Here is a 26451-nt window from a genome sequence, read left to right on the forward strand (position 1 = left end):
GATGTACGTTATGATCCAATATGCAAAATCAATCGCTTTGTATTTACCTGTTAAATTACTAGCGTAAAAAAAAAAACAACAACAACATGCTAACAAAATGTTTTGAGAGAAAGCACACGATTCTTCATGTGAAATATGGTTAGAAAAGAAGTTAAGTTTTGTCATTTATGTAGTACCTTTATTTCAGCCTGTAACGATTCCAGTTCTTTGAGCGCCTTGATCTATCAGTCCTTCTCGGTTAGCATTTTAGGAAAACTATAAAATAATTTTTTTTTTTTTTTTAAAAATAGACGTAGAAACAAAATAGAAACCGACATATTTAAAAATAATAAAACGTAGATGAACTAAAATACTTAAATACAAAAATGCAAATGACTAAATGAAATAAATAATTAAGATTAGCTAGCTTATAGCTAATCTTAGCATGACACAGGAAGTGATGCGCAGATAATGGTTTCGGGCTGCTGTGCTTCTTCTATATAGTTTTTCAGGGCCAAAAAGTGGAATATTCTTAACTAGCCAAATAACATAATATTACAAATACTCGGAATTTGGTGATTATATACATTGAGTGGAAAAAATAGAAAAAATTGGGAAAGTGACCGTGAAGCTGTGTCGTTGCACTTTAAGCTGATTTTAAATTCTCTGTGCTGGAGTACAGAGCCAAAACGACAACATTGTGTCACCATTCGATTATTTATAGACCGTAGATCTTTTTTTTTTTCCTATATGTGACAGAAGAGATTGTAGGTGTTTCCCAACATAAATTCCACCAAGCTTCAGTATAACCTGTACACCTCATTCAACTCGTACCGAGTGACAAAAAAAGAAAAAGAAAGAAAGTGTATCGGCAATAGTAAAAATATCTACATTCAGACATACACAGTTCAAAAGTGAGCTCCAAAAGTAAAAAGTGAATACACGTAGCTGCGTCGTTGCTGTAGCAATTATTAATTATGCTTGACAGCTAATTAGTTGCAGGTAACAGCGATTTTCACAACAGCTGGCGGATAAGATTTGTGAATTCAGTGCAGGTGATAAACATCGGAATGGATACAGAAGGGGTGTGCGTTCCACCTTCTCACATCTTTGTATTTTAAGACGCGAGAAAAACGAAGGTACTTTCTAAGCACTAACTGAAACAGCATGCAAGAACACCATGCAAGAAATCCAAAAATATGCAACCTTGACTCTGTCAACAGCCTGTGCAGGGACGACAAGGCTTCGGTTCAGACTCGTGACGGTAATGTTTCTATGGTTAGTAAATTAGACAAATAATTAATATATCTGCATGCGTAATGTTGAACTGTTCATAGAAACTTGATGCGAGATTATTGCAAGGGTGTGTTTGGCTGGGCACTTTTAAAAATTCATCTACTCTGTATATAACCACTTCACAACCGTACCCGAATAAGTAGAGAGTTGTTCCAGCTATGGAGGGTTATATCTAAAAATACATCTTTCACAATGACATCTTAGTAAGTAACTACGTACAATTATCGTCTATGTACAGCACCGTACATACTTTGTTTAAAGTGTCCGTCTATGCATCCTGTACCGAACTACCACATGTATGTCTTTGAGGTGTCTATCTGTGAGCTTTGAGGGTCGACGGGCCCTTCTTTCTCTTTCTCAGTTTCGTTCTCCCACAGGTTGATGAGAGGTGGGTAGAGCTCGTTGAGGGGAATCGAGGTGGCGTGTTGCATGTACTTCTTCAACGAGTGATGGCAGGACTTCTGCTTTATACGTCTTCCCATGTAAAACACCAGCAGCGCCATGATACAGATGGCAAACATGGAGCCCATCACCGCCGCCAAGGCAACGTTGCTCGGTTGCGCGACTATCTCTACGGCAAAGCTGGCTTCTTTGGTGGTGATATTGATGCAGGACTGCTGAGTTTGCTGCTCTGTCGACGCCATGGTCAGGCAGACTTGGTACTCTGTTGAGGGTAACAGGTGCGTGAGGTTGTATTCTTGAACGTCCACCGGGACCTTTGCCGTGTAACTAATGTGAGGGTTGTTGATTCTCATAGTGGCACTGAGCCACTTGGGTTGTAGCATCTCATGGCTGGAGACACGGGTAGTGGGGTAAACTTTCCATTCCAGTACTACAGATTGTGCATGGATGACTTTTGCAAGGATAACCAGGGCTCCAGTGGTGTTCCTTCCCCCTTGCTGGTTGGCTTTCTGCCGGTCATCATGCCAATTACTCTTGTCTACATACACAGAGACACTCCGGGTGTCTGCACCTTCTGTGTTCCACGCCACACATGTATATAAACCACCGTCCTCTGGTTCAACATGGAGGATCTCCAGAGCGCCTTGGTCCTGCAATCTGTGCTTCCTCATGCCACTGCTGCCCTCATTCAGCGCTGGGGATACAACTTCTGAGGTGACTTTGTCACCTGTGGGGGTTACCCAGTAGAACTGAGGGACAGGGTCACCCACAGCACGGCAGTTAAGCGTCAGCGGCTTACCAGCTGTGACGTTGAGCTTGGGAGGGAAACTATTCTGAGATATGACTGGCAGGCAGGTGTTACTTGAAATGTCCCAGTTATTTGACACCACTTCCTGGAGAGAGTGCCCTACCAGGTTTGGAGGAGAGGCACACATAGTAATCTTGGATTCCAGAAGCTTGAGACTTGACTGGTTACCAAAGATTGGCCCCCAGATCAAGAGGCAATCACACCTGAGGGGGTTACTATGGAGGCTGACTTCGTCCAGGCTGGGGAAGGAAGTTAAAACCTCGTGAGGAAGGAGGGTGAGGTCATTGTTGTGGAACAGCAAAGTGCGCAAGCTAGACATGCCACGGAAAGCCTCGCGGTCGATATAGGACAGACGAGGGTTGTTGTAAACCTCCAACTTGGCCATCTGTGGGAGGTTGGAAAATGCATTTCTTTCCACAGCCACAAGCTCATCCATGTTGTTCATGCTGAGCTCCTCCAAGTGGGCAAAGTTCTGGAAATCACCTGCCTGCACATACACAATAGGATTCTTGTTGAGGTCCAAGAACTTCAGGTTTGGCAGAGCGCGCAATGCATCTCTGGGCACTTCTGTCAGTTTATTATCAAAAAATGAGAGACTCTCTAGGTACTCCAGTCCTTGAAACGCTCCAGAAGGTATTTCCCTGAGGCCCATGCCAGCTAGTACCAAACTGTGCAATTTTGAAAGAGGGTGAAAGTTCATATCTTCCAATCCAAGTATAGGGTTCTCACCTATCATGAGGATCTCCAGGTTCGGGAGGAATTCAAACCATTGACTATCAATAGCCACCAATTTGTTTGAATTTAGATGGAGCCTAAGCAGGTTCCCTAAACCAGAAAAGGCATGGGGGCCAATTGAGGAGATCTGGTTGTGGTTTATATAAAGCTCCTCCAAGCTGACTAAATCTTTCATGCAGAAATCAGGTAGTTCTTTAATTTGGTTCTCCTCCAGGTAAAGGGTGACCAGCTGGGTTAAGTTGCCCAGACCAACATCTTGGATTTGGGTAAAGTGGTTCTGAGAGAGGTCCAACTCAGTGAGGTTGACAAGAGTCCGCAGTTCTGAAGTCACCACGGAGATGTTGTTGCTCTGGAGAAGCAGCACCTGAGTGTCAGAAGATATGTTTCGTGGGATGGTGCTTAGATGGAGTTCGTTACAGTCCACAGTCTTCGCCTGATGGTACACAGACTGAGGGGTGTACCATGGCCGTGTTTCACAAACACACTGAGCTGGGCAGAATGACGATGCCAGGGAACAGCGACATGCAATCAGAACGAGGCAGATGGAGAGCAGTGGAGTGGAAATGGCAGTTCTCTTCATGCTGAAGGTCTGTTTGGAGATCTCGAGTGCTGGTCACAGGCGTTGGCTCATTCAATCCTGCAAAACAAAAAGAGAAGAAAGAAATATGTTATCCGTAAGAATGCAATCTAGGCTATTAAAATATGGTATTGCATATATTTATTTTGAGTCCTGTCATGTAAACTCCTGGAAAAAGGGTTCTTTCCTCAAGGGTTCTTTGGATAGGTAAGGTCCTGAACAAGGATAAAGCATATACTTAAGATGAATGACTGAATGCAGCAAGCATTTCCAATACGTTCAGAGTGACCTCTGACCTTTAGCTCTGACCAGCACAAGAGTAAAAACTGTCACTCCTGCAACTCTTTGGTTGGTTCGAGCAGGATCCCAGTCCGGATGCACACATCTACCACCATTTGAATTGCCAGATTGTTTAGGAGCCACGTAAACTGGCTCTGTAATTCATGACTTTTTTAAATTGTATAAATAAATCCTTATAGGCATTCACTATAAGCCATTTTATATGGCTCACATTTTAAAAGAATATCACGCTTGCATGTCCCGGGTTTTAGTCGGTCAGTTTTGGACACGTCCGATCGGTCATCAGACAACACGTTAAAACTTGGCATCATAGGGTCGCGTGTTTAGAATCTTCATCATGCAAAACTTTTGTTCATAAATGATGTAATCTGCATGCAAAGGGCTTTAAAGTGATGATGTATTATTTAGTTGCCTTTCATCTCGGTCGTACTGAGAGCAACCGTTTGTTGAGTGTACCACAGTGTGGCCGATGTATGCAAAGAAGCACCTGCCAAGCTTATAGAGGGGAGAAGATAAAAGCAATCATGCATCAAAGAATGAACTCTCAGCGTAGTCCATCTCAATACTTCCACGGAATGAAAGCAAGCCTCTAAAAACGGCGTGATCGTGTAAAGTCTGAGCCTAAGGTCTCTCTGATGGCCTTTAGCAATAAAAACGGTGAATAAAGAGTGAGCACCAATGCAATAAACAATGATTCAGAGTGCTTTTACTCGAAATCTCTTCAACACGATGTAACCTCAGTGCAGGGGATATCACAAATACCCAGAATTGTGTTTAAGCTCGAAACACTTTATACACATATCCATCAGGATCTGCCGGATATCCCTGACAACGCAAATTGCTATAACAGGCCAAAACTGTTCCTAAATCTTTACTAAGTAGATCACTACTTTACCAGTAAACAATACTTTTTTATCAAAAAAATGATTGTGGACTTGATCTCGAACTCCATTGGCACCAAATGTGCACATAAACACACATTCCCAACTGACACTTCTGTACTAACGAGCTGATCCGAGCTGACAGAAAACGAGAGGAGAGAGCTAGAGGCTGAAAAACAGAAGCCGCTAATAGAAGCCACTCCCAGCTCTTCAGCCATAACCCTATATAGGTAGAGTTCCCTGAACCAAAACACCTGCTTTAATGCACGAAAGGCTTTATAATTACCTGCTGAGCTGAATCAGAGAGAGACTAATCATACAGTACAGTCCTTTCAGGTGTGCTGGTGAAGAATGTTCAAAATGATCATCACAATATTAAAGCGAAACTGATCAAAAGCCTTTGAAAACATCTCTTTTTAATTTTGGTGTTTAATTTGCCACTGGGTAGCAGTGCCACACCACTGACGAGCAAAGCTGCAGTTTTTATGAGCATGTGGAATACTTTCGCTATGTAATATGAATATCTGATAGCAAGGCGTTTTTATCCCCATCTGGTCCGGTTAGCTACTACATGAGCTTATTAAAACCGCCAAAGACAGAAGGGTGACTATAACTTCCATGCAATCAATCATATTTCCCCGTGGAGCTCTCCTCAGAGTCAGAGCTGCAGAGAACCAGGCTGCCAACGTCTAACCGGCTTCATTTTAGCAAATCACATTCGAGAGCGAAAGCTGACGAGCGAAAACCCGACATATTCCACACAGGCATGTAAAACAGGCTGCCGGTTCAGATCTGCGGCTCCTTTAATGTGTCCCTTACGGTGGAAACCCTTCACTTCAACAGCCCAGCGCTGGTTTGAACAAAGGCGGAACATGGACTTGACGCTCTGGGAGTGGCGGGAGATGAAAATGAAAACAGGCCTGGAATAATTTCATCCCCTCTGTACGATGCTCCCTCGACCCCGCCCTGCTCCCTACTTTGATTCTTCTCAAGCACTGTGCACAAATTGACTCTCCAGGGGGCTTTGTCAGGACGTAGAAAGAGAGGGAGAGAGACTGGTCAGATTGAGTATATTATAATGTTCAAGAGTGGGCAACAAAGGAAGGAGGTACCCTCATTTCCCACCTGATGCTATGAAGCAGGCGAAAGTGACCCAGATATGTCTTAAAATGGATTTTCAAAGCCATGTCTGTGTCGCTCTTGCCGCCCCTTGAGCTTTGTGGGTGTTCGTGAGCAACTTCAGATTTTAGAGCACTTTTATTCATCTTAATGGAAGAGTCTCTTTATCTTCTGTAATGCAAGGCAAACCCACCACCACCACCACCACCACCCACATACAGCCTCAGAGGCAGGAAGGTATCAAGTCAAGTCCAGATTAAATCTTTGCATAGAATGATGCCTTCAAAAGGTTCATCTGTGTCTTATCTGACTTATTCAGAAGACAGGACACCCCCTTCACTGTCCAACACATCCCATAACCTTGTACACCATCTTAAGTGGAAAATATAGAACTAACAAACTTTTAGCAAATGTTTGTGCAGGGTATCCTGGTAAAGCTGTCACACTTTGACTTCTATGGATCATATGTTGAATTTCAACCTTCTCAGAGATTAGATAGCAAAGGTATCAAGGCATCAGGGCAGCAGTTTTCCATCTCTCCAGATTTCCAAAACCCAGAGAAGAACAGAGCTGTTACAGGACATCACACACTGACCTGGCATGAAGGTTTACAACGGCCCGGATCTTTGAATGTCTATCAGTAAATGAAAGCGATTGCGTTCTTCTAATGATCTCGGGGTAGAAGCTGGAAGCATTTTTGGGCAGCGGTTTTGCATCGAGGCGTGTCTAAGATGAGACCGGAAAATTGGTGATGATGCTAAATCCACCATTTTGGTACAGAATTAACGTTTAAGCTGTTTAAGCTAGCGATACTAAGCCCAACTGCAAATTAATACTGCTGGCAAAAGTTCACGTAAAGTTCAATGTTGGTGATCTGTGATGCAGGAATTTGGAACGTCAACCAACAACACAACTGCTCTGGATGTGTAGACTTCTGCGTATTGCGATGCAGAAGAAATGGAGGAAGTGCTATGTCTGCTAGTTATTGTTTTTAATCTGGATCAGAACAGGAGAAGGAAGGATATTAAGGAAAATAATGTTGCAAATGAATGTACTTTTGCTTGTAAATTTGTCTGATAAGAAGCTAGTGTGAGTTTTTCCTTTATTCGCTATCTTCTAAAGTACCATCATTTGAAGCTAGCATTTCATAATTCCGTATAAGATTGAGAACGTTGCTCAAAAGCTGACCTGCTTTTCTGTTCTTACTCGTGGACAGAATTATTTTGTATCCATATTGTCTCTAGGCCCGACATCCAGCTCCTGACATATGGTTTTGCGTGGGTTCAACTGGAGCCATATTGGTTTTTTCTTCACTTGTTGTGAGAATTCTGTAGCCATTTTGGCTCTAGGCTACGTTTGTGAGTGGACCAGCTGTAGCCTAGCCTGCCCTGGATGTGTGATGGTCTCCGGCACGCCTGTCTGATCACATTAGCAAGTGGTGCACTGGTTCAGGAGCGTCCCCTCTCGACCCTTCCGCACAGAAGGAATTGGGGCCACCTTGCCTGGTGCCATGGCAACCTGACAGGAGGTAGGAAAAGGGATGGACCCTTAGGGCTGTTTTCTGTTCATGCATAAAGTGGGAAGGTTTCTACCGGGGGGGGGGGGAGGTAAAAAAAAAAAAAGCAAAAATATAACCACCTCACCAAAAAGGAAAAGATTTTCCCTGCTCTAACACACCAAGCAAGAAAAATAACATGTTTTCCTTCATCATGTTCTTGGAATCCCACTGCACAACACTTTTTTTTGTTTTCTAACACTATCCTTTTTAAGCTCACAAAGAGCTTCAAATGATCTGAGTCAGGTGACAGGGCAGGAAAACACTCCAGGAACAGTGAGACTGAAAATGGGAGAGATACTATGTGATAAAAGCTTTTAAAAAAACCCCCAAAACTCCAAACTCCTTAACTCCAGACATGTACACTCTGAAAAAGGTGATGGTAGTGCAGCCTTTATTCTAAACATGGATTAAAGATACAGCACTCTTAAATCTTAAATTCTAATTGTGTACATTAAATCATTTATAAGTAAGATGTTGGAGATATGACAAAAAAAAATAAAATCACGACACTTTAAGACAATACATAATGTATAGGTTTGCTAACAAACTGCCAGAATAACAGTAGTGTCGCATTAATAATAAAATAATATAATAAACAAATATGAGCTCAGTGATACTTTTACATAATGTCTACAACTATAATTACCTATAATTTAAAAGGCAAAAAATACAGTCTAAATAATTGCAAAAAAATTTTAAATCTTATAATAAATAAAAATGTTTTGCTTCCAAATAATAATAATAATTATTATAATTATTATTATTATTTAAAATAACATTTAGAAACGTTGATTGGAAGCAAAACATTTATAATATTTATATAATTATATTATATATTTATATTACATTGAAAGCAAAACATTTATAATATTTATATAATTATATTATATATATTATAATATTATAATAATTATTATTATTATATGGGACATTGGGCTACTGATTGAAAGGTCGTGAGTTCAAATCCCAGCACCACTAAGCTGTCACTGCTGGGCCCTTGAGCACGGCCCCCAACCCTCGGCTGCTCGGATGTATAAATGAGATAAATGTAAGTCGCTCTGGATAAGGACGTCTGCCAAAATGCCTAAATGTAAATATAAATATAATAATAATAGTAATTCAAGATAAAAATAAATATCTTAGACGTGTAGTATGGCATAATGTATTACAATATGGATGTAATAATCGTCATACTGATCAGCCCTATTGCTGTTGAAATACAATAATACATTTACTGGTTCCCTAACCAAGCGACAAATCTGAACTTATCTGAGCATTACCTTCCTGGCATTGTTTTGTGATTAGCTTTCACCGCATGGATTCACAAGCAGCTTCTTAGACATGTATTTCAATTAACCCACAGGGCAAAAGTGTGTCAGTTTTTAAAGCGCAGATTATTATAGCACGTTTCTTGTTCTAACGCACCCATTTTCGGGCCTTGCACCTTATTTTCTAAATTTTACGTTTCAAGACAAAGATTGACCGGATTAGACAATCACGCTCTCTATTTAAGATACCGTTTAAACGCCGTAAGATGTTTTATTGGGTTACTTGGGTTGTAGGAATATGCGGTAGTTCTTTTTTTTATATATATATATTTCCACAGAGCACGGTTTGTAGTCTGCTTTGCTTTGATCGGCATCATTAGTCATGAAATACGTCCAAGATCTTTGTCATTTTGTGTTGTCTGTTCATTAGTGCGTCGATGTATACTAGGTTTACGTCATATAGTATCATACGATGTCGGATTTGGACTCTTTGATGCATCCCGAGTCTAGTTGTGCTCATATTCAGCATTTGAAAGAGTCGCATATTCAATATGACTGAGTGGAAGTCCTACTGTGATTCAATGATTTCTAAAAAAAAAAAAAGACTTCTTTAAAGTGCAATAAAACAATTTTTTTCCGAAACAAATATCTCTGATAATTTTATCCATTTTTTTCAATAAAAACAATTCAATAGAAAGCACACACTTCCAACCAAGCCTGTCTATACGCTCCAAACCTCCTGAAGTCATGCTCGGATGCAGCGTCGCAGTGTCAGACGGCGTAATGCTGAATGACAGACGTATCCTAATCCCCGTGACCCAGTCCCACATTAACAACAGAGCCCTGAGCTCCGCGCTGCCACGGCTATGTAATTCCTGTACACTACTCTTCCCTTGAATCCCTTCGTATGGGATATTTCAGTAATATCAGGAGCAATACTCAACACTGGTCCTGACACTGTGTTTATATCCTCATTATTACGGCTGCAATATTTAACCAAGCTGCCAGCACTGACTCACAGATCAAAATGATTCACAGCATGTGCATGGTTTTCATACCGAGACGGGCGATTTTATTAAAACACAAGCAAACAAAACAAAACAAGAGTAAATGAGCGACCGTGGAGAGGGTGAAAAAGCATAATTAGGTAAGAGAGCAGAAGGAAAAAAAACAACAACAACACACACACACAAGAATCCAACGACGAGGTAATAAGACGCAGTAAGGTGACCAACTCCTACAGTGGGTGCAGGATCATAGAACCTGGATTTGGGTGGTTTGGGTGCTCCTGTACCCACTGTAGTCTCAGATTCCTGTTCTTGGCTGACAGGAGTGGAAACCAGTTGTAGCTCATCCACCTCAAAGTTTGACAAAGTACTGAGATGCTTTTCTGCTCATCACGGTTGTACAAAGTGGTTAATTATGTTATCATAGCCTTTCATCCATCCATCCATTTGGGGAATGGATTCGGGGAGCTATCCCAGGGGACTCGGGCGAGAAGGCGGGGAACACCCTGGACAGGGTGCCAACCCGCTGCAGCGTACAACTGCACACACATTCACAGACCCATTCACACACTACGGAGAATTTGGAAATGCCAATCAGCCTACAACACATGTCTTTGGACTGGGGGAGGAAACCGGAGTACCTGGAGGAAACCCCCGCAGCAAACTCTACACACACAGGGCGGAGGTGCGATTTGTTTCAGGGCGGCTGTGGTTCAGGTAAGATCAGGTAGATCAGGTTGTCCACTAATCGCTGGGTTGGTGGTTCGATACCTGGCCCACGTACCTCCAAATGCCGAAGTGTCCTTGAGCAAGACACTGGACCCCAAGTTGAGAAACAGTGTAAATCGCGTTGTTACCGCTAAGGTTAAAAGGCGCTATATAAGTGCAGATCATTTACCGTTACTTTCCGCCCACAGATCTGACACCCAGTCGATGATTTTTATTTTTCGCACCGCTCTGTATAATCTTTACAGCTCGCTAGGTATAAAAATCCCAGAAGATCAGCGGCTTCAGCCCATCTCACACCAACATCGTCACAGAGATCGTATTTTCCGGTTTGATGTGAACCTAAACTAAAGCTCTCAACCTGCATCTGCATTATTTTATGCATCGCTCTGCTGCCACATGATTGGCTGATTTAAAATGCATTTTTTAGTTAGAATATATATATATATATATATATATATATATATATATATATATATATATATATATTCCCCCAGAAATTAGAATGTCTAATATTGGTGGCAATTCCCATTTCAGAGCAGGCACAACATTTCCAGAAATTTTCATCAGACTCCAGTAGGTTCATTTTCCTAATGTTTATTGCATCGTATATGCGGGTCCTATTATCGTTATTGTAAGGCTCTGGGAAATAATCATCAGTACAAGTAGGTCATGACTCTACAGTAAGAGGTCGATGTCAAATGACCTCAGACTCTAATGACCATGCTATGTTTTCAGGATTGTTAAATGACAAATAGCCAAAAGGGACAAAAAGATACAGATTCTGTGTGTGTGTGTGTGTGTGTGTGTGTGTGTGTGTATTAGTGTGCTCTGCCGGTACCTCAAGGCCTCTGTGTTAAATAACAAAGCTATTGGATAAAAGCGAGGCAGAGAAGCTCTTCCTTGCGTTAAGTGCTGATCAGTGGGGCAGATCCTAGTTAGACCGCTCCTTGGTAAAAAATTTCCGCACTCAGTCCAGTGAGCAGATAAAGTACTCTGTGAGGCCCGGAGTGTAATTTAAGAGAGATTATCGAGCCAGATGTTTACGAAACCAGCGCAATATAAAGGTTTGTTCTAAACCAAGTGGCTTCTTATTGTAATTTCAACCGTATACAGCTGGTACAGTACGCAGAGAAACGAAACAGCGTTCATCCAGGACCACGGTGCTACATAAAGCAACACGCTAACGACATGTGACGACACATTCTACATAAAGTGGACGACGGTACCGAAAACAGGACAATACAGTCGGCGCAGTAAGTGACAGTGTAGCACCGACCAGTACACATTACACAGTCCTAGTTTCATCATACCTTCAATGACAATAACCCCGTTACGTGGAATTACCGTGCTTGTTTTTCCCTCAAATACAATTTTAAATCTTTTGGAAATTTTTTTTTTTTAGGTTTTGGTTTTAAAAGAGCTTCGCCCCGCAGAAGATATCACCACAACAGTACGACTTATTATACACGGCTCATTTTAACCAGAACATGGCCCATGTTATTCTATATTTATCTTTGACTTAATCGTTTAGAAATACGCTAAAATTGTCTAAAACTCCAAAAAGAAAACTAATAAAAAAATTTTTAAAAAAAGTCATGCTAAAAAAATTTTAATGCTAGTCTGGCTAAAACATTTAAAATAAATAAATAAATAAATAAATAATGATATATATATCTCATACTAATAATCCCTCCCCCAAACAAACAAACAAACAAATAAATAAATAAGCAAAACTCGAGCATGTCTACTAAATTTTTTTTTTAAATACAGATTATTCCTTCTGTAAAGCTGTGATTTCTTTCTCCATCTTGACTAACAGGATGTTTCAGGATCAGGTGCAATTTCTCGTAATAGTCATGTGATATCACACACACACACACACACACACACACACACACACAAACTCATGTCCAGGTTTTACTGTGTACATTTTCCACTTATAGATAAAATGATGAATACTTAATTTCTCTTCACTACTCTGAGTACATTTTAGCAGTGCAAATACATTCCTTGTGGTTTACGAACAGTATGAAGTGTAATACAAATGAACAGATCGTATGTCTTAATATCATACAGTACGTACATCCAGTATGCTACCCAAGCCTGTCACTGATAGCTAGCTCTCTGTCGCTGAGCTGTTGAATACTGGGATGTTACTGGCTGATAATCCATTTTTACCCCATGGTAATGGTCTGCTATGGTTTATGATATTAACCTTTTAAAATGGCGGCATGTGTAATTATCTGGTTAGCATTTATCCATCAATCTGTCCAAGTTCATGAACCATAGAAGCCTACTGTCCTGTTGTTGCTCTATGTATTGGATAGAAACTAGGGGTGTAAAGCAGTGCAACAAAGCTCTATTTGTATTTGTGCAGAGCTCCAAATATCTGTATCAGTATTCGAATATATGCTGAATTCGACTTAATTCAAAAATGGGAAGCCTGTCCCATCATTTTCGGCCTCAGCGTATTAAAACTACAAAGTGTTTACTTCTGTGAGCAGCCATGTTGATTTGATGCCACTTGCCGAGTGAAGAAGTTGAGGGAGCGTTTTCTTTGGGTTTTTTTCCTGGTTGGTGGTCAGGAACGAACAGGTTACGACCTGTAATTGAACGCAGCATTCAACCGACACAGGAAGGGTTTGGGTTTTCTTTCTTTTAATCATCATTATGTGTATGTATTAAATATTAGCCCTGCCAGCATGGCGTGTAAATCCTGTCTCTGAACGTATCTCAACCTCAGCTATACGACTCAAGTCCCTAATGCACACAGCTGAATCCCACTCATGTAGTTAGTATTCAATTCAATTCAATTCCCTTTGGTTCGTATAGCACTTTTAACAACGGACATTGTCTCAAAGCAGCTTTACAGAAATATATATACACAGGATAGAGATTTTAAGTGTGTGAGTTTATCCCTATTGAGCGAACCGGTGGCGACGGTGGTGAGGAAAAACTCCCAAGGATGAAAACCGTGAGAGGAACCAGACTCAGAAGGGAACCCGTCCTCATCTGGGTCACAACGGATAGTGTGAAAGTAAAAGAAAGGTCATTATGGTTTTAACAAACTCATAAACACTACTCTGACCTGGAAGTTATAAATGAAGCACGGTGTAGGTTTCTCCCACAAACCCACCACTCGTGCCCCGCATCCAAATAAAAACCTCCCACTCGCTGAATTGTTCTTGTTAGATCTTGAAGGATCTCAATCCCGATGCCAAGGTTAAGACTCTAGTCTTAACCTTCCCGGTCAGACCCCTATCCGGTGAAACGTTGCGGCAAGATTTCTTCCAAAAACCTGAAAGAAATCTGTATTTGTATCTCTTTCATTCAATTACATCCCTCATAGAAACCCATTCCTAAATAGAAAGCGTACTGATAATAACGTGTACTGAATTATACGCAATACAAACACGTTGCTGTTGCTCTGTATAATATATTCGATTGAGAGTTTCATGCTGAACAACAACCCTGGACAACCTGGTGCTCTCGTTCACTGGGGAAGTGTGTTTACGTGTGCTTACGACGCCACCGTGATCTGATTTCTGTACTTACCGGATTAACCCCGTGAAGCCTCGGCTTATTATTCAGTTATTCGTATCGAAGCGTATTATTCAGTGACGACGATGAATCGTTCAGTAGCTTTAACGAAACTAATAGGAAGAGACCGAACCCACTGACAGCTCCCGGGAGTTTAAAGGGTTAAACCGGTAATTAAAAATCACACGCTACGTTATTTTCGATCAGACTGAAGCTGTTATTGGGATTTCTAGAGATCCGATCCTGGATTTCAGCCCAATAATTGAGTTATTTAGTGCACGTACAACGTTAATGTGATATCTGTTGCTATTTTTACATCTGTTGTAGTGCACAAACATAACAAGCCTCCAGACGCAGTGAAAGGCAACAGAGCAGAGATTCTTTTCCTGAGGCAAAAGCCCAGATAAACTCGCTATTTTTTGATCCAGTGAATTTGAAAGGAAAAAAAGAAAGAAAGAAAGAAAAAAGGTGGCTTTAATTTAGAAGTTTTCCGTCACACGCTCGAGGGTTTATTACTTGCGAAGCAACTGTAGAGCTGTGTACTAAGTATGCCTTTTATTTATTAGAACGGCTGTATTGTTCTTCCTCACACTCCTTTGCGAGAATGAATTCAGACCGAACCTCATGACGTATAGATTCTTTTCAAACGGTGCTTCAGGTCGAATGTTAGAACTGTTACAATTAATACGTTACAATTGTTTTACTATAGCTAAGTCAAGTTAAACATTTTCCCATTGAAGACACTGACAGAATGATCTTCATTTTGAATTCCTACTGCCCCCTGGTGATGTCACAGCTGGGCTTCACATCTGACCAATCAGCAGCTTAGTTTTAAACACACACGCTCACACACACACGCACGCACACACACACACGCACACACGTACACACATTCATTTCCCTTCATCTGTTTCTCCTTTTCCTTTCTTTCTTTTTTTCTGCTTATTTTACATTACATTTCATTTTTTTCCCTTTCTTCCTATATTTCTTCCTCATTGTCTCTCTCTCTCTCTCTCTCTCTCTCTCATTCTTTTGGCCACACCCTTCCATTCTTTCTTTTTATTAGCTTTTTATTAGATTTCACATTTTGTATTTGTCTCTTCATCTCTTTCTTTCTGTATGTCTTCCTCATTGTCATTTTTCTCTCCCTTTTTCTGTTTTCTCACTTTATCTCTTCACCCTTTCTTTCCTTCTTTCATTCATTTCATTTGCTTATTTCATGTTACCTTTCATTTCTTTTTCCTTTCCTTCTTTCTTTTCTCATCCGTCTCTTTCTTCCTGTATTTCGTCCTCGTCGTAGTTTTTTTCTCTCTCTCTCGCTCCATTATCTCTTTCTGCTTTTCTAACATTCTTTCTCTTTGCCCCACCCTTCACTTCTTTCTTTGTTTCTTTCCTTCTTTATTCATCTATTTCGTTTTATTTGCGTATTTCAGTTGAACGTTTTCTCCTTTTTATTTTTCTCTTCGTCTCTTTTGTCCTGTATTTCTTCCTCATGGTCCTTTTTCTCTCCATCCCTTTGTCGTCGCTGCTTTTCTCACGTCATCTCTTTCTCATCACCCTTTGGTTCTTTCTTTCTTTCTCGTTCTCCCTCTTTCTTCACCTTTTCTGCCTTTCGTCTCTTCGTCGTCTCTTTCTCTTTACCCCACCCTTTCCTTCTTTGTCTCGTTCATTCTTTCTTTTCCCATCTACCTAGTTATGTCACATGATCTATTGCCTCCATTTTCCTTTTTTCTCTCTCGTTCTTCATCGGTACGTCTCTTTTTCTGCTTTCCCCCCCACACAACCTCTTTCTCGTCACCCTCTCTCTTTTTTCTTCAACTTTTTTCTCTCTTTAATTCCATCTTTCTTTCCGTATCATGTCACTCCATCCTCTGTGTGAATTTAGTTCATTATTCAGTGTTTCACTGCTGCAAATTAACAGCGAAAAAAGTACACGCACGACCCTGTAAATGAAAAGTAAACCCGACAGCCGTGAGTCACAGAACTTCTTCTTGCTATTTCACAGCTGTGGTGTAAAACCTGATGATGATTATGGTGGCGTGTCTGGGTAATATGTAGCGCAGGGCTGCTCTCTGCTTTCTGAACGCACTCTTTCTCATCTGCTATGCTCCGACATGGCCTCTCATATTTGCAAATGCATTGGAGGTGATGAAAAATGTATGCGCAACTCATTAATAATTGAGTCAGGTCTACACTCGGGTCTTTCATTTTCAGCCCCGACTTCTTCTTTCGGTGGCACATGAACGAGGAGGATGGAGCAGCTGTTAATTGGTGCAGAGAGCTAAATCTGGAGTGTCACAATCTGTCAACATCTCGCCAACATCCTCCACACCCCTGACCCACCCTTTCTCACACGTTCACGCGGTCACACCATGATTGACAAGCGTTCTCCTTTTCCCTTCTGCGCTGAAGGAAGGATGCATCGCTTCTCCTGAATATGACACACGGTTCAAGAATCTCTGATTCCTTTCCATAGCAACACCGCCGAAGCTGCCTTTATCCGGACTTGACCTTTTCAGGTAGCCGCACTTTCGAGTCCGAACCTTCGAGACCGACATCCTTTCTCTCTGATTTCTTCCAAAGCTGATAAACACAGACACACAATCTCACTCTCTGGCATCTTTTCTCTTCCAGCTGAAGTGAACCAATGAGATTTCACTTAATTCGATTCCAAACTGAGACTGAACGCATGCCGGAGGTGATTATGAGGCAGAAAAGCTGTGGGGAATGTTCTCCTGATCTGATAGCCATCTGATACACATCAGCCTCTGCAGCTGTGTTTTGGAGTGAGCGTGATGCTTTGAATTGCTGCTGACAAAAATGATTTTATTTCAATCCAGCCCTAGCATTTAAAAAAAAGGTTCTTTCCACGTATTTCTAAGCGCTTTAAACTATAAATACTTCGAGTACACGTGGTATTTTGTTAAAAATGAAAAAAATATATATATTACAACCTAAAAACAGCTGGACAGTAACAAGTCTATGAGCAAAAAAAACAAAAAATACCAGTTTAAACAGCTGCTTCTCACCCACAGGAGACTAACCTGAAGAGCTGGGAAAATGTATCCTAACTCTAGACAGTATAGACAGTCTATCTGAATGAGTTAAAAAAAAAAAAAAAAGAGTTTTAGCACCGTCTGCTACTCCACAAGTCGGTCCTGATAAACACCGAGATGGACGGAAACGCATCTATGTCTTCCTTTATCTCTATTCCTCACTCGGATTTTCTCTCCCTTCCTACTTCTTCCCTCTTCTCCACTCTATCGCCTGAGCCCCGTGGAAGTAGAGAACAATTTCCGATCGGACCGATAGAATACGAGCGCGAAAAGAAGAAACACAGATATGGAAAGAGAGATAAGGCAACATGGTGGAGGAGAGAAGTCAGAGAGATATGGGAGATGGAAGTAAAACGCTTGTCTCAGGGGAGACGAGTCTTGTTCAAGGACACAACCGGAGCTCTTTCATGATTCTAGAGATATAAAAGCGGCCGCTCTCTCTCTCTTTTTTTTTTTTTTGCGCTCGCTCTCTCTCTCTCTCTCTCTCTCTCTCTCCGCCCACAGCATCACTTGAATCGAACGGCAGACTCTCTGAAGTTCATTTAGCCCATCCTCTCCAATCGAGCCTCTCCGTAATGAAGCTCTTCAGAGTATTACTGCGAGTACTGACAACATCCTCCACGCCACTCAACCCGAGCGTGAAGCAGCCGGACGTCTAAGTAACTCACTCGAGGCAGGTCATTTCACACTGAATCATCACGGACGTTACGCAAGGCTCTAACAGTATTAGCAAGTCGATATTGGCCTGTGCCCTTCAAAAACACGTCCACCGGCGGATTCATGTCGTTTAAAAGAGTGAGCCACGTCTATCTCTATGTGGCTCTGCATGGAGTTTCAAAAGAGGCCTGTTTCACTACTTGAGTACGAGGAAATAAGCGAAGTACAGGTCTGACGCCAGGAATGATATTTTTAACAATGTGACATCACAACTAGAGTCATTACCGTGCCGCGGCTTCACGGTTAGTCGCGGTGTACGATCGGACAGGTACGTCACCGCTCGCTGACTCTTTCAAAACACCAATTAAAATGCGTTTCTGTCTTTCACGGCCTACACGAGTTCCTATCCGTTTTGTGTCTGGATGCAAAAATGTAGGTTGGATTTCACAACCTCGTCCCTCTGGACTCGCCCTAAAATCGCACGACGGCAGCCTCTGTATCTCTGCACAGGGGGTTCGAGTGCACGGAAAACCCTTTTGCCGTGTAACCCTCTACTGCTGTAAACACCTCTGGTGCCACGCCTAGCACGTTCATAACGTTATAACAAACAACGACTGTCAAACGCGTAGAAAAACATGGCGTCGCTGACAGAACTAATGGGAACAATGGTCTATTTTTAACTAAGCAGCACTGACGCACTCTCTTTCGGTTTGTGAGGACAGCGGGATAAATACTCAGTCCGTACAGGATTTCGCAGAGCGTCGTCGTGATTGTCGCGGCCGAAAACGCCCGAGTTTTCCGTGTTTTTTTTCCGGAAAACGACTCAAATTGGCGAGAATTGTTTCTGCGCGGTCTTTCACAGTGATGTTTGCTGATAAATGAGACCCATTTAGCTGTACTCGTGTTCGACGCACGTGAATCGAAGAGGGATTTGGTTGAATGCGCGTTGTGACGACGTCACAGGACGCGTCTTGGCCCAAATCTGTAGAAAACCTGTGGTAATTTTGAAAAATCGCAAGCTCCTCCTCGGATTCGGACCTCCGAGGAAACACACACACACACACACACACATTGTTTTGGCTTATACATCTGGTCCATACAGACATGCACCAGTTTTGGTGCTTGGGCCCGTTTTTTCCTAGTGATGTAATATCTCCACATAGTTTCTCCTACCACTGTTATATGGATGACACCCAAATCATCCTCTCCAGGTTGATACATGATGACACGATATCATCACATCCGCCAGACATCTCATTACCGCTGGCAGCTTGTCACCCAAATCCAAAACGCAGAAAGACTGAGCAGCTTTAGCCTGCTGAACATGCATGACCACACCTTGATCTCCATTCTGTTCCCTTTGAGAACTCACTGATTAGATCAGATCTTCTGGAAGGTGTTTGATGGTCAGTTATTGTTCTATGAACACGTCGCAAAACAATGTCTTGTAGTTTGCTCCTGTACAACATCAGGAGGATTCTACCATTTTCCTCCAAGGAGGCACGTCAAATGATGGTCATCATCTCGAGACTTGACTGCTGCATTAAGTCTGAATGATGCACCAAGTCACGCCACTACTGAGTTCCCGGAGTTCCACTGGCTTCCTGTAGCTGTCCACGTTCGTCTTAAAACACCGTCGTTTATCTACAAAGATAAAAATGCACCAGCCTCATCGTACCTAATGGTAACGGTCAACTTCTGTTCAAGACACGAGTGTAGCTTGGCTTGACTGAACCCTCTTCAAGCCACAAGGAAGACTTCTCGTGGCTCACAGGTGGTGAAACGATCTTCCTCTGGCTGATTGAAATTTTCGAGACTTGCTTAATTAAATTTGACGTATTTTCTTATAAGCAGTGCCTTAGCTTGTTGGTATCTTTACACTAGGGCTGCTCAGCCTGCTGGGTGAACAAATCATAAACTCATTATCTCAACTCAAATGTACTTGCCCAGTCCTGTGTTACGGCTGCATGGAAATCTTAATATCCATGCAAAGAACTGGTAGCTAACATAAAACCTGTGCTTTCCTCATTTGAGACAGGTCTTCTATCATTTATGCACGCTAATTAATTAATCCCCCTAGTAAAAACCATTTTATCGTGAGTCAGATCGCTCCATGGCCGATGTGTGTAGCGCAGCAGGTGGTGGGATTCAGAACGAGAAGCGGTACAACGTCGGGGCGCGTCACACCACAGTGAGCTGCATACTAAATGAAGGTGTTTTGTTTTGTTGATCCTTCTTATCTGCCAGGCAACAAATATAAACCATCCCAGGTGCCCAAGCTACTGATTTGCCTAAGAATTGTTTTTGGAAGTTGCTCCGAATATGAGGGCCTGCTGAATGGCGTTAACATAAATGTAAGTCTAACAACGTTCAGTGAATCATCGGAATGATTCTCACTGCGGGGAAATAACAGAGACTTTTCTCCTAATCGTATAGCTGTGGTGTAATGAACTGCCAAGCTAGCATTCTATAAGCGCAGCAAAAGCAATCAACACCACTACTACACGACCAGGATGAAAAGGTACCAAACTAATACTGTTCCTTATTGATAGGGTCATACTGGCTTAGTGCACGTTAGCACGTTTTGCCTCACACCTCCTGGGCTGGGGGTTCAAATCCCGCCTCCACCCGGTGTGCACGAAGCTCGCATTGTCTCGCCGTGCTTCGGGGGTTTCCTCCGGGTACTCTGGTTTCCTCCGCCAGTCCAAAGACATGCATTGTAGGCCGATTAGCATTTCCAAATTGTCCGTGTATTGTGATTGGCACCACGTCCAAGGTGTCCTCCACCTCCTTCCCTGGGACAGGCTCCATGCTGCCCCAAGCCGCAAGCGGTATGGAAAATGATTGGACGGAAAGTGATCCCTTTAATTAGCTTTGAAAGTGTAGTAGTCCTTAATGTCCAATGATATATGTTCTAATAAAAATACAAAACATTTTGCCTTCATGGTACCATGTTAGCAACAACGTCACGTCCAGTTTGGTACCTTTATTTCCGACTGTGTATTTCCAGTACGTCACTGCTCAGGCTATACGTGTAGGTGTAGTATTGTCTTGAAATATGCATCAGCCAGATTTTTTTTTTTTTTTCAGCCAGCCATACCTTTGCCAAACCCAAGTCTTACAACATTCAAGTGTGTACCCTCCTGCATTTGTAGTGTGTCCGTGTATGTGCGTGCGTACGTGTGTGTGTGCGTGTAAATCTGATTATTACTGACTGACTCTCCTCGGTGCAGTTTCTCGCTCACTCGGATTCCAACCACATTAAGTCTCGCAGTAATCCACCCTCATATTTATCATCTCTGCTGTAGCACCGTGGCCTGATTTCATTCACTGCAGGTTTGAGGTGTGCATGTATTTGTCAGGAACACAGACTACAAGCACACAAACATCTGAAAGCAGCATTTCAGTGTTGGAGTGACATGACAGCAGGAAGCCACAGGAGAATTTAAAAGAAATATGAAAATGCACCCCACACACACACACACACACACACGCACACAGTGAATACTAATAATGGGTTGCGTGTATATTCGAGGCTGTCAAATTCCTTTAAAAATTGCACCTGAGTTCTGATTACTTAAAAATATAGTCTAGTGCATGCACGTATTTAAATATTAATGATCCTATTATCATTTTATACCAGGAAGACGTTAGCAGCACTGCTACAAAAGAAGGTGAAAGGTGTGGAAGATTGTGAAAATTGTGTCGCTTTCTTAAGCAAAGAGAAATCCTGATTTATTGTATACACTCACTGACATAGAGTGTGAGATAACGGTGTTGTGGAATCTAGAGTGCAATTTATACCAGTGTTTGAGATTCATCCACCTGTGGTCGGAAGTCTAAGGGGGCTTTCGCAGTGGGAGTTTAGTCCGCAACAGATCGCGAAAGCTGTCACGCGGGCCAAGACGCATACTGCGGTACCGAACACGGGCCTACCTGTAGAGCAGGAGGTGGTCCGAGTTCGGTTGCACTGGAACTGTTCTGGGAGCGGAAACCGGCTGTGATATCTAGATGGGCGGGGCATTCTCTCTCTCTCTCCCTCGTCAATCACAGTGACATGAACCAATCGTGAGCGTCTGTGAGCTCGTGCATCTAGAATAGAGTGGATAGCGCTTTCCTCTGGATGTGACACGTCGCCCTGTGACGCTGCACGGGCAGCAGTTTCGAAAAAAAGATGCGGTTTTTTCTGACTTCACATGTTTCCGAGATAGCACACGTTAGCCTTCACCCTCCCCCGCTGGTACCTGTTGTGTAACAGGTTAGACCGAGCTGTTACACAACACTAGGCAGCGTTAGCTAATCAAATTTCTCCATGCAAGTCAGTTTGCTCGCTTTGCTATTTAACTGAGCCTAAAAATAAGTAAAAATCATGATGACGCTGATAAAGTGCGTGTGACGTGTTAGACGGCGTTCGTTATCTTTGTCATGAACGGGCCCTCACGGGTTCTCCCGCGATCCGTCGGTTGATTTAGCGTCAGCGTTGGCGTTAGCGTTTCTCTCTCTGCTGCTCTTGGACCTGCAGTTCTGTTCGACGCTCAGCCCAAAAAGCATTTTGCATGCAAGTTGAGATTTCTAAGCACTTTCCAAGTCAAACAGCTAGATCTAATTAATGATAAATGGTGCAAATGAAGCATTTAATGGTTTAAGACAAAAAGGGAACACTGCTAATGGGTTGTAAATTCTGGCATAAACATGCTGTACAAGCCTGCAGGGTGAGTCACAGAAGGCTGACTGAACTACAGTTTAATTCCTTTTAAAACAGCTGTATATTTAAGAGCCAGGGAGTGTGTAAGAGGACAGGGGTGAGGGATTTACCACACTGCCATTCACATTACCAGTACCATTTAAAAAAAAGAATCATAATTATATAATAATTTGTGCCATTGATGTCCTCTGTGTACTACCTTGCCTCAGTGGTGTAGCTAGAAATTAGTACCGATGATGTGCGCGTGGATTTTAGCTGGACGGCGGATGACAGCCATTACATAACAAGCAGCCTTCAATCAGTTCCCACCTCCTTCTCGTCTCCCCCCACGCCCCACACTGATCTACAGGGCTGAACAAAACAATCACAATTCAAAAACAAAATCGCATTAAGAACAGTACAATTCGACTGAAGGACGGCTTCAACTCTGCAGCATTTGCATAAATCAGAGCAGCCTTATTCCTCCTTATTCTCCGGGACCAATCAGTGTATATGTTGTACCACATGACCTGGCGAGTCTACAAAAAAAACAACAAAAAAAAAAACAACAACAATACCTTGAGCGTTCCTCGAACGTTTATTTACTATCTAACATATAAAGCTTAGATCCCAGATATAAAAGCTGTGTAATATTAATCTCTGTGAACAATCACAGTCTTGACATTTATAGCATGTGCACTTGGGCTCCAACAGAGCGGACTGATCTTATTTTTATTTTTATTCTTATTTTTCTATTCCTATTATACCTTAATCTCATTTTTCTATTCCTATTATATATATATTTGTAGACATTTTTCGATTCTATTCCTATTTAATGTGTATTTTCTTATCTCTTGTGTGTGATTGAGCTGCTGTAACGAGGGAATTTCCCCAGTGTGGGATCAATAAAGTTTATCCTATCTTATCTTATCTTAACTTATGTTAACTTATCTTGTTTTATCTTATATCTTATCTGGCTGGGAGGATAATTACATAGTCAGAGGTGCAATAACTCAAAGCTGGAATCTAACAGTATCGAAGTGCAAACACTATTCCATTCTTTTCCATTATCAAATCAGGAGATGACACGTGAAATTTCATTCCTCATATTCAGGAAGGGTGTAGGTTGATGTCCTTTAATCGGTTTTCATTATCAAATCAAGCTATATTGAGGTTAAAAAAACAAAACAAAAACGTTAGCGAAAGAGTCTCGACAAGACACTAGAAATTCACTCCGATCACACACACGCAGCCTCTTCACAAAGGTCACATTGAATCCCGTCCGTTTGCTGTAACTCTCACGAGCCAGAACGGATAGGTCTGATCTCTCACGGGCCCACGTTACTGTCGTACACGCTGGGTTTCAGTGCTTCTGTTCAGCGCAGGAGAAAAAAATAGCCTTTTGGTCGATTCTGTCAGGACGCCGTGCTGTGTTTTGTGAACTCTCGACACGTGGTGATCTGTGACAGCTCATAAACATGATGCTAATCCGTCTGAAATATGAAATATTCATACGAATATTATTCGTCGGCACGCAAACGACGTTACACGCGCGGTCCTGGCGCGTCCGTACTTCTTTTATTGAAAGATATGGGAATCTTACACCAGCGATCGATTACAAAAAGGGATCTCCAGCCGAGCTAGAGCGCTCTTCGGATATTAAACTATAAGCCGAGCAGTGTCAGTGTTACACCTGTATACGACACGATGACAGCTGTTACCTCATCTATACCCACCTATCGGGGAAAATATGGACATGAGTTATGACCCTGATTTATTCGGTAAGCATAAAGTAAAATAATAAAAGAAGAGAGTGCATAGAGATCCTCATTATAACCATTTACACAGTTTCTCAATTAATCGGTGTTCTCATTGGATCGACGCGACTCACGTTATAACCTTCAACATTCTTTTTAAAGACATCATGCATGCCTGAGGACTCTTTAAGGAATGAAACATGGTTCTTCTGTGTCTTGCTTAAACTTTTTTTTTTGGTTTTTGCAGCCAGGGATAACTTTAATGTCAAATCAATTCCACAGATCCCCTCTCAGCTCCGATTCTGATTCCTTTCATAAACCTTATTTTTTTTAAACACGCATACAGTGATATTTAGGCTATTTATCGCAAGCCGGAGAGCTTTTTTATTCCCGAACGTTCCACCTAATGAATACATTTTAGTCTATTAAAACTGGAAACGTACATACAGTACAACATTTATAGACCTGTTCAGAAGAATATCGAGGTTTGGATTAACAAACAGGATCATAACTACCTATAACCATAAATGAATACACTCTCACTCTTTATTCCATACAGGGGCGATACCGTCTAGTGTACACCTTTTTTTTTTTTTTTTTTTAACATTTAATGTCTATCTATTACATGGACATTATAGTGTAACATGACTTAAGGCTACTTAAATAATTGGACCTTAAGGACCACTTCTTGTAATTAGCTTTTGGATTAATGTTTTAATTGTAAACTACATGCACATTTCCAGGTAAAAGATACACACACACACACACACACGCACTAAAGCGTGATAGTACCACAGAGAAAGGTACCGGTTAGTACTCTACTCTTCTGAATGTTTCTGAGTGTATATAATAGATAACTTGATCATGAGAATGAGAATGCTGCTTTGTGATTTCCGCCACTGTGACTAAATAATGATGTTATTTTATTTTTTAAATCACAGACCCTACTTTGAGAACTACTATAGCTGATTCCACCTTTAATTTTAAGAGTGTAAGTGCTGTCATGAAAAGAACCTGCTATTGCAGAATGTTGTTCTCGAATTAAAAGTAGCCAAAGATACGATACGATACGATACGATAAACTACTGTTAATCTGTCTGAGGGAAATTCTTGACAGTAAGAATATAAGCTCAATGTCAATCAAATATATAAATCTAAACAGTATTGCTATCTTGATTAACCAGCATCATCTTGGCAGTAATAAACTGATCCTGCTGCAATCTGAGCAACTGTTTCCATCGCAACGTTCCCCTAAACCAAACAATCCTCTGATGGGACCTCAAGAGCTCAAGAGGCTCCTTTCTTTCTTTTTTTTTATTTATTTATTTATTTTTAAGTGAAGTGGGTCAGATGGTAAAACCTAGACTAGCCGATTTATTAAATAAATCTACAATTCAATCTTAAAATGTGTGTTGTTCGCTTTGGTTATACGCATGTAAGTTATGTTTAGATGCATATTATTGTTAGGATTTTTATTTATTTATTTATTTATTTGAACTGTCCAGTGATGCTGATGCTGATGCTGAGAACTCAAAACTGCGCGCGACAAGATCCGACTATACCCACTGAATCTATGTATAGATATCTTTATAGGTTATAGGATGCAAATCTAAGACATTGCTTAGGTCGTAACTTTCAGTGTGTGTGTGTGTGTGTGTGTGTGATTGCGTATATGGAAATGAGCAGAGATAATAAAAGTGCCGCCCTTACCTCCAGCCGACGCCGGATGGCTCCAGTACGAGCGCGAGCGACCGAGCGCGAGCGCGGTGTGCTTCTCTCTCAACAGAGTCCGTGCGTTCAAGGAAACGCTCGTGCGGCGTTTGTTTGTTTGTTGATTGATTGATTTCTTTATTTATACCGTCTCTACTTTTCCGTTTCCCTTTTAAATCTCTCTCACCCCGAGCACCACAATACGAGCACAAGCACGAGCAACGTGAAATCTCCAGCTCTTCTCTGTGCGCCTTCTCCCTTCAGCCGTATTTGAAGCGCCCTACGCGCCTCTAAAGCCCCGCCCCCTCTCGCCATTTAGCGGTACTCATTAACCAATCACCTCCCTGGACTGGTTTCCCTCCTCCAATCACATTTCAGGAAGCGGGCA

The 26451-nt window shown here is 41.8% G+C and overlaps 1 protein-coding gene across 2 annotated transcripts; it reads right to left on the reverse strand.

Moving 5' to 3' along the window:
- Positions 1-730: 730 nt before the first annotated feature.
- si:ch211-180f4.1 (uncharacterized protein LOC100144405 homolog) lies at positions 731-26217 on the reverse strand. Of its 2 annotated transcripts, none has more exons than XM_053625663.1 (2): positions 26064-26217; positions 731-3857 (listed from the first exon to the last, which is right to left on the reverse strand). In XM_053625663.1, the coding sequence occupies exon 2, from the start codon at positions 3798-3800 to the stop codon at positions 1563-1565; it is 2238 nt and encodes a 745-aa protein (XP_053481638.1). In that variant the 5' UTR covers positions 3801-3857; positions 26064-26217; the 3' UTR covers positions 731-1562. The 2 variants fall into 2 exon arrangements, with proteins under 2 accessions (XP_053481638.1, XP_053481639.1); XM_053625664.1 differs by lacking the exon at positions 26064-26217 and adding an exon at positions 22817-23980.
- Between the last annotated feature and the right edge of the window lie 234 nt (positions 26218-26451).

The sequence above is a fragment of the Ictalurus furcatus genome, chromosome 5 (genome assembly GCF_023375685.1).
Source record: "Ictalurus furcatus strain D&B chromosome 5, Billie_1.0, whole genome shotgun sequence".
NCBI lineage: Eukaryota > Metazoa > Chordata > Actinopteri > Siluriformes > Ictaluridae > Ictalurus > Ictalurus furcatus.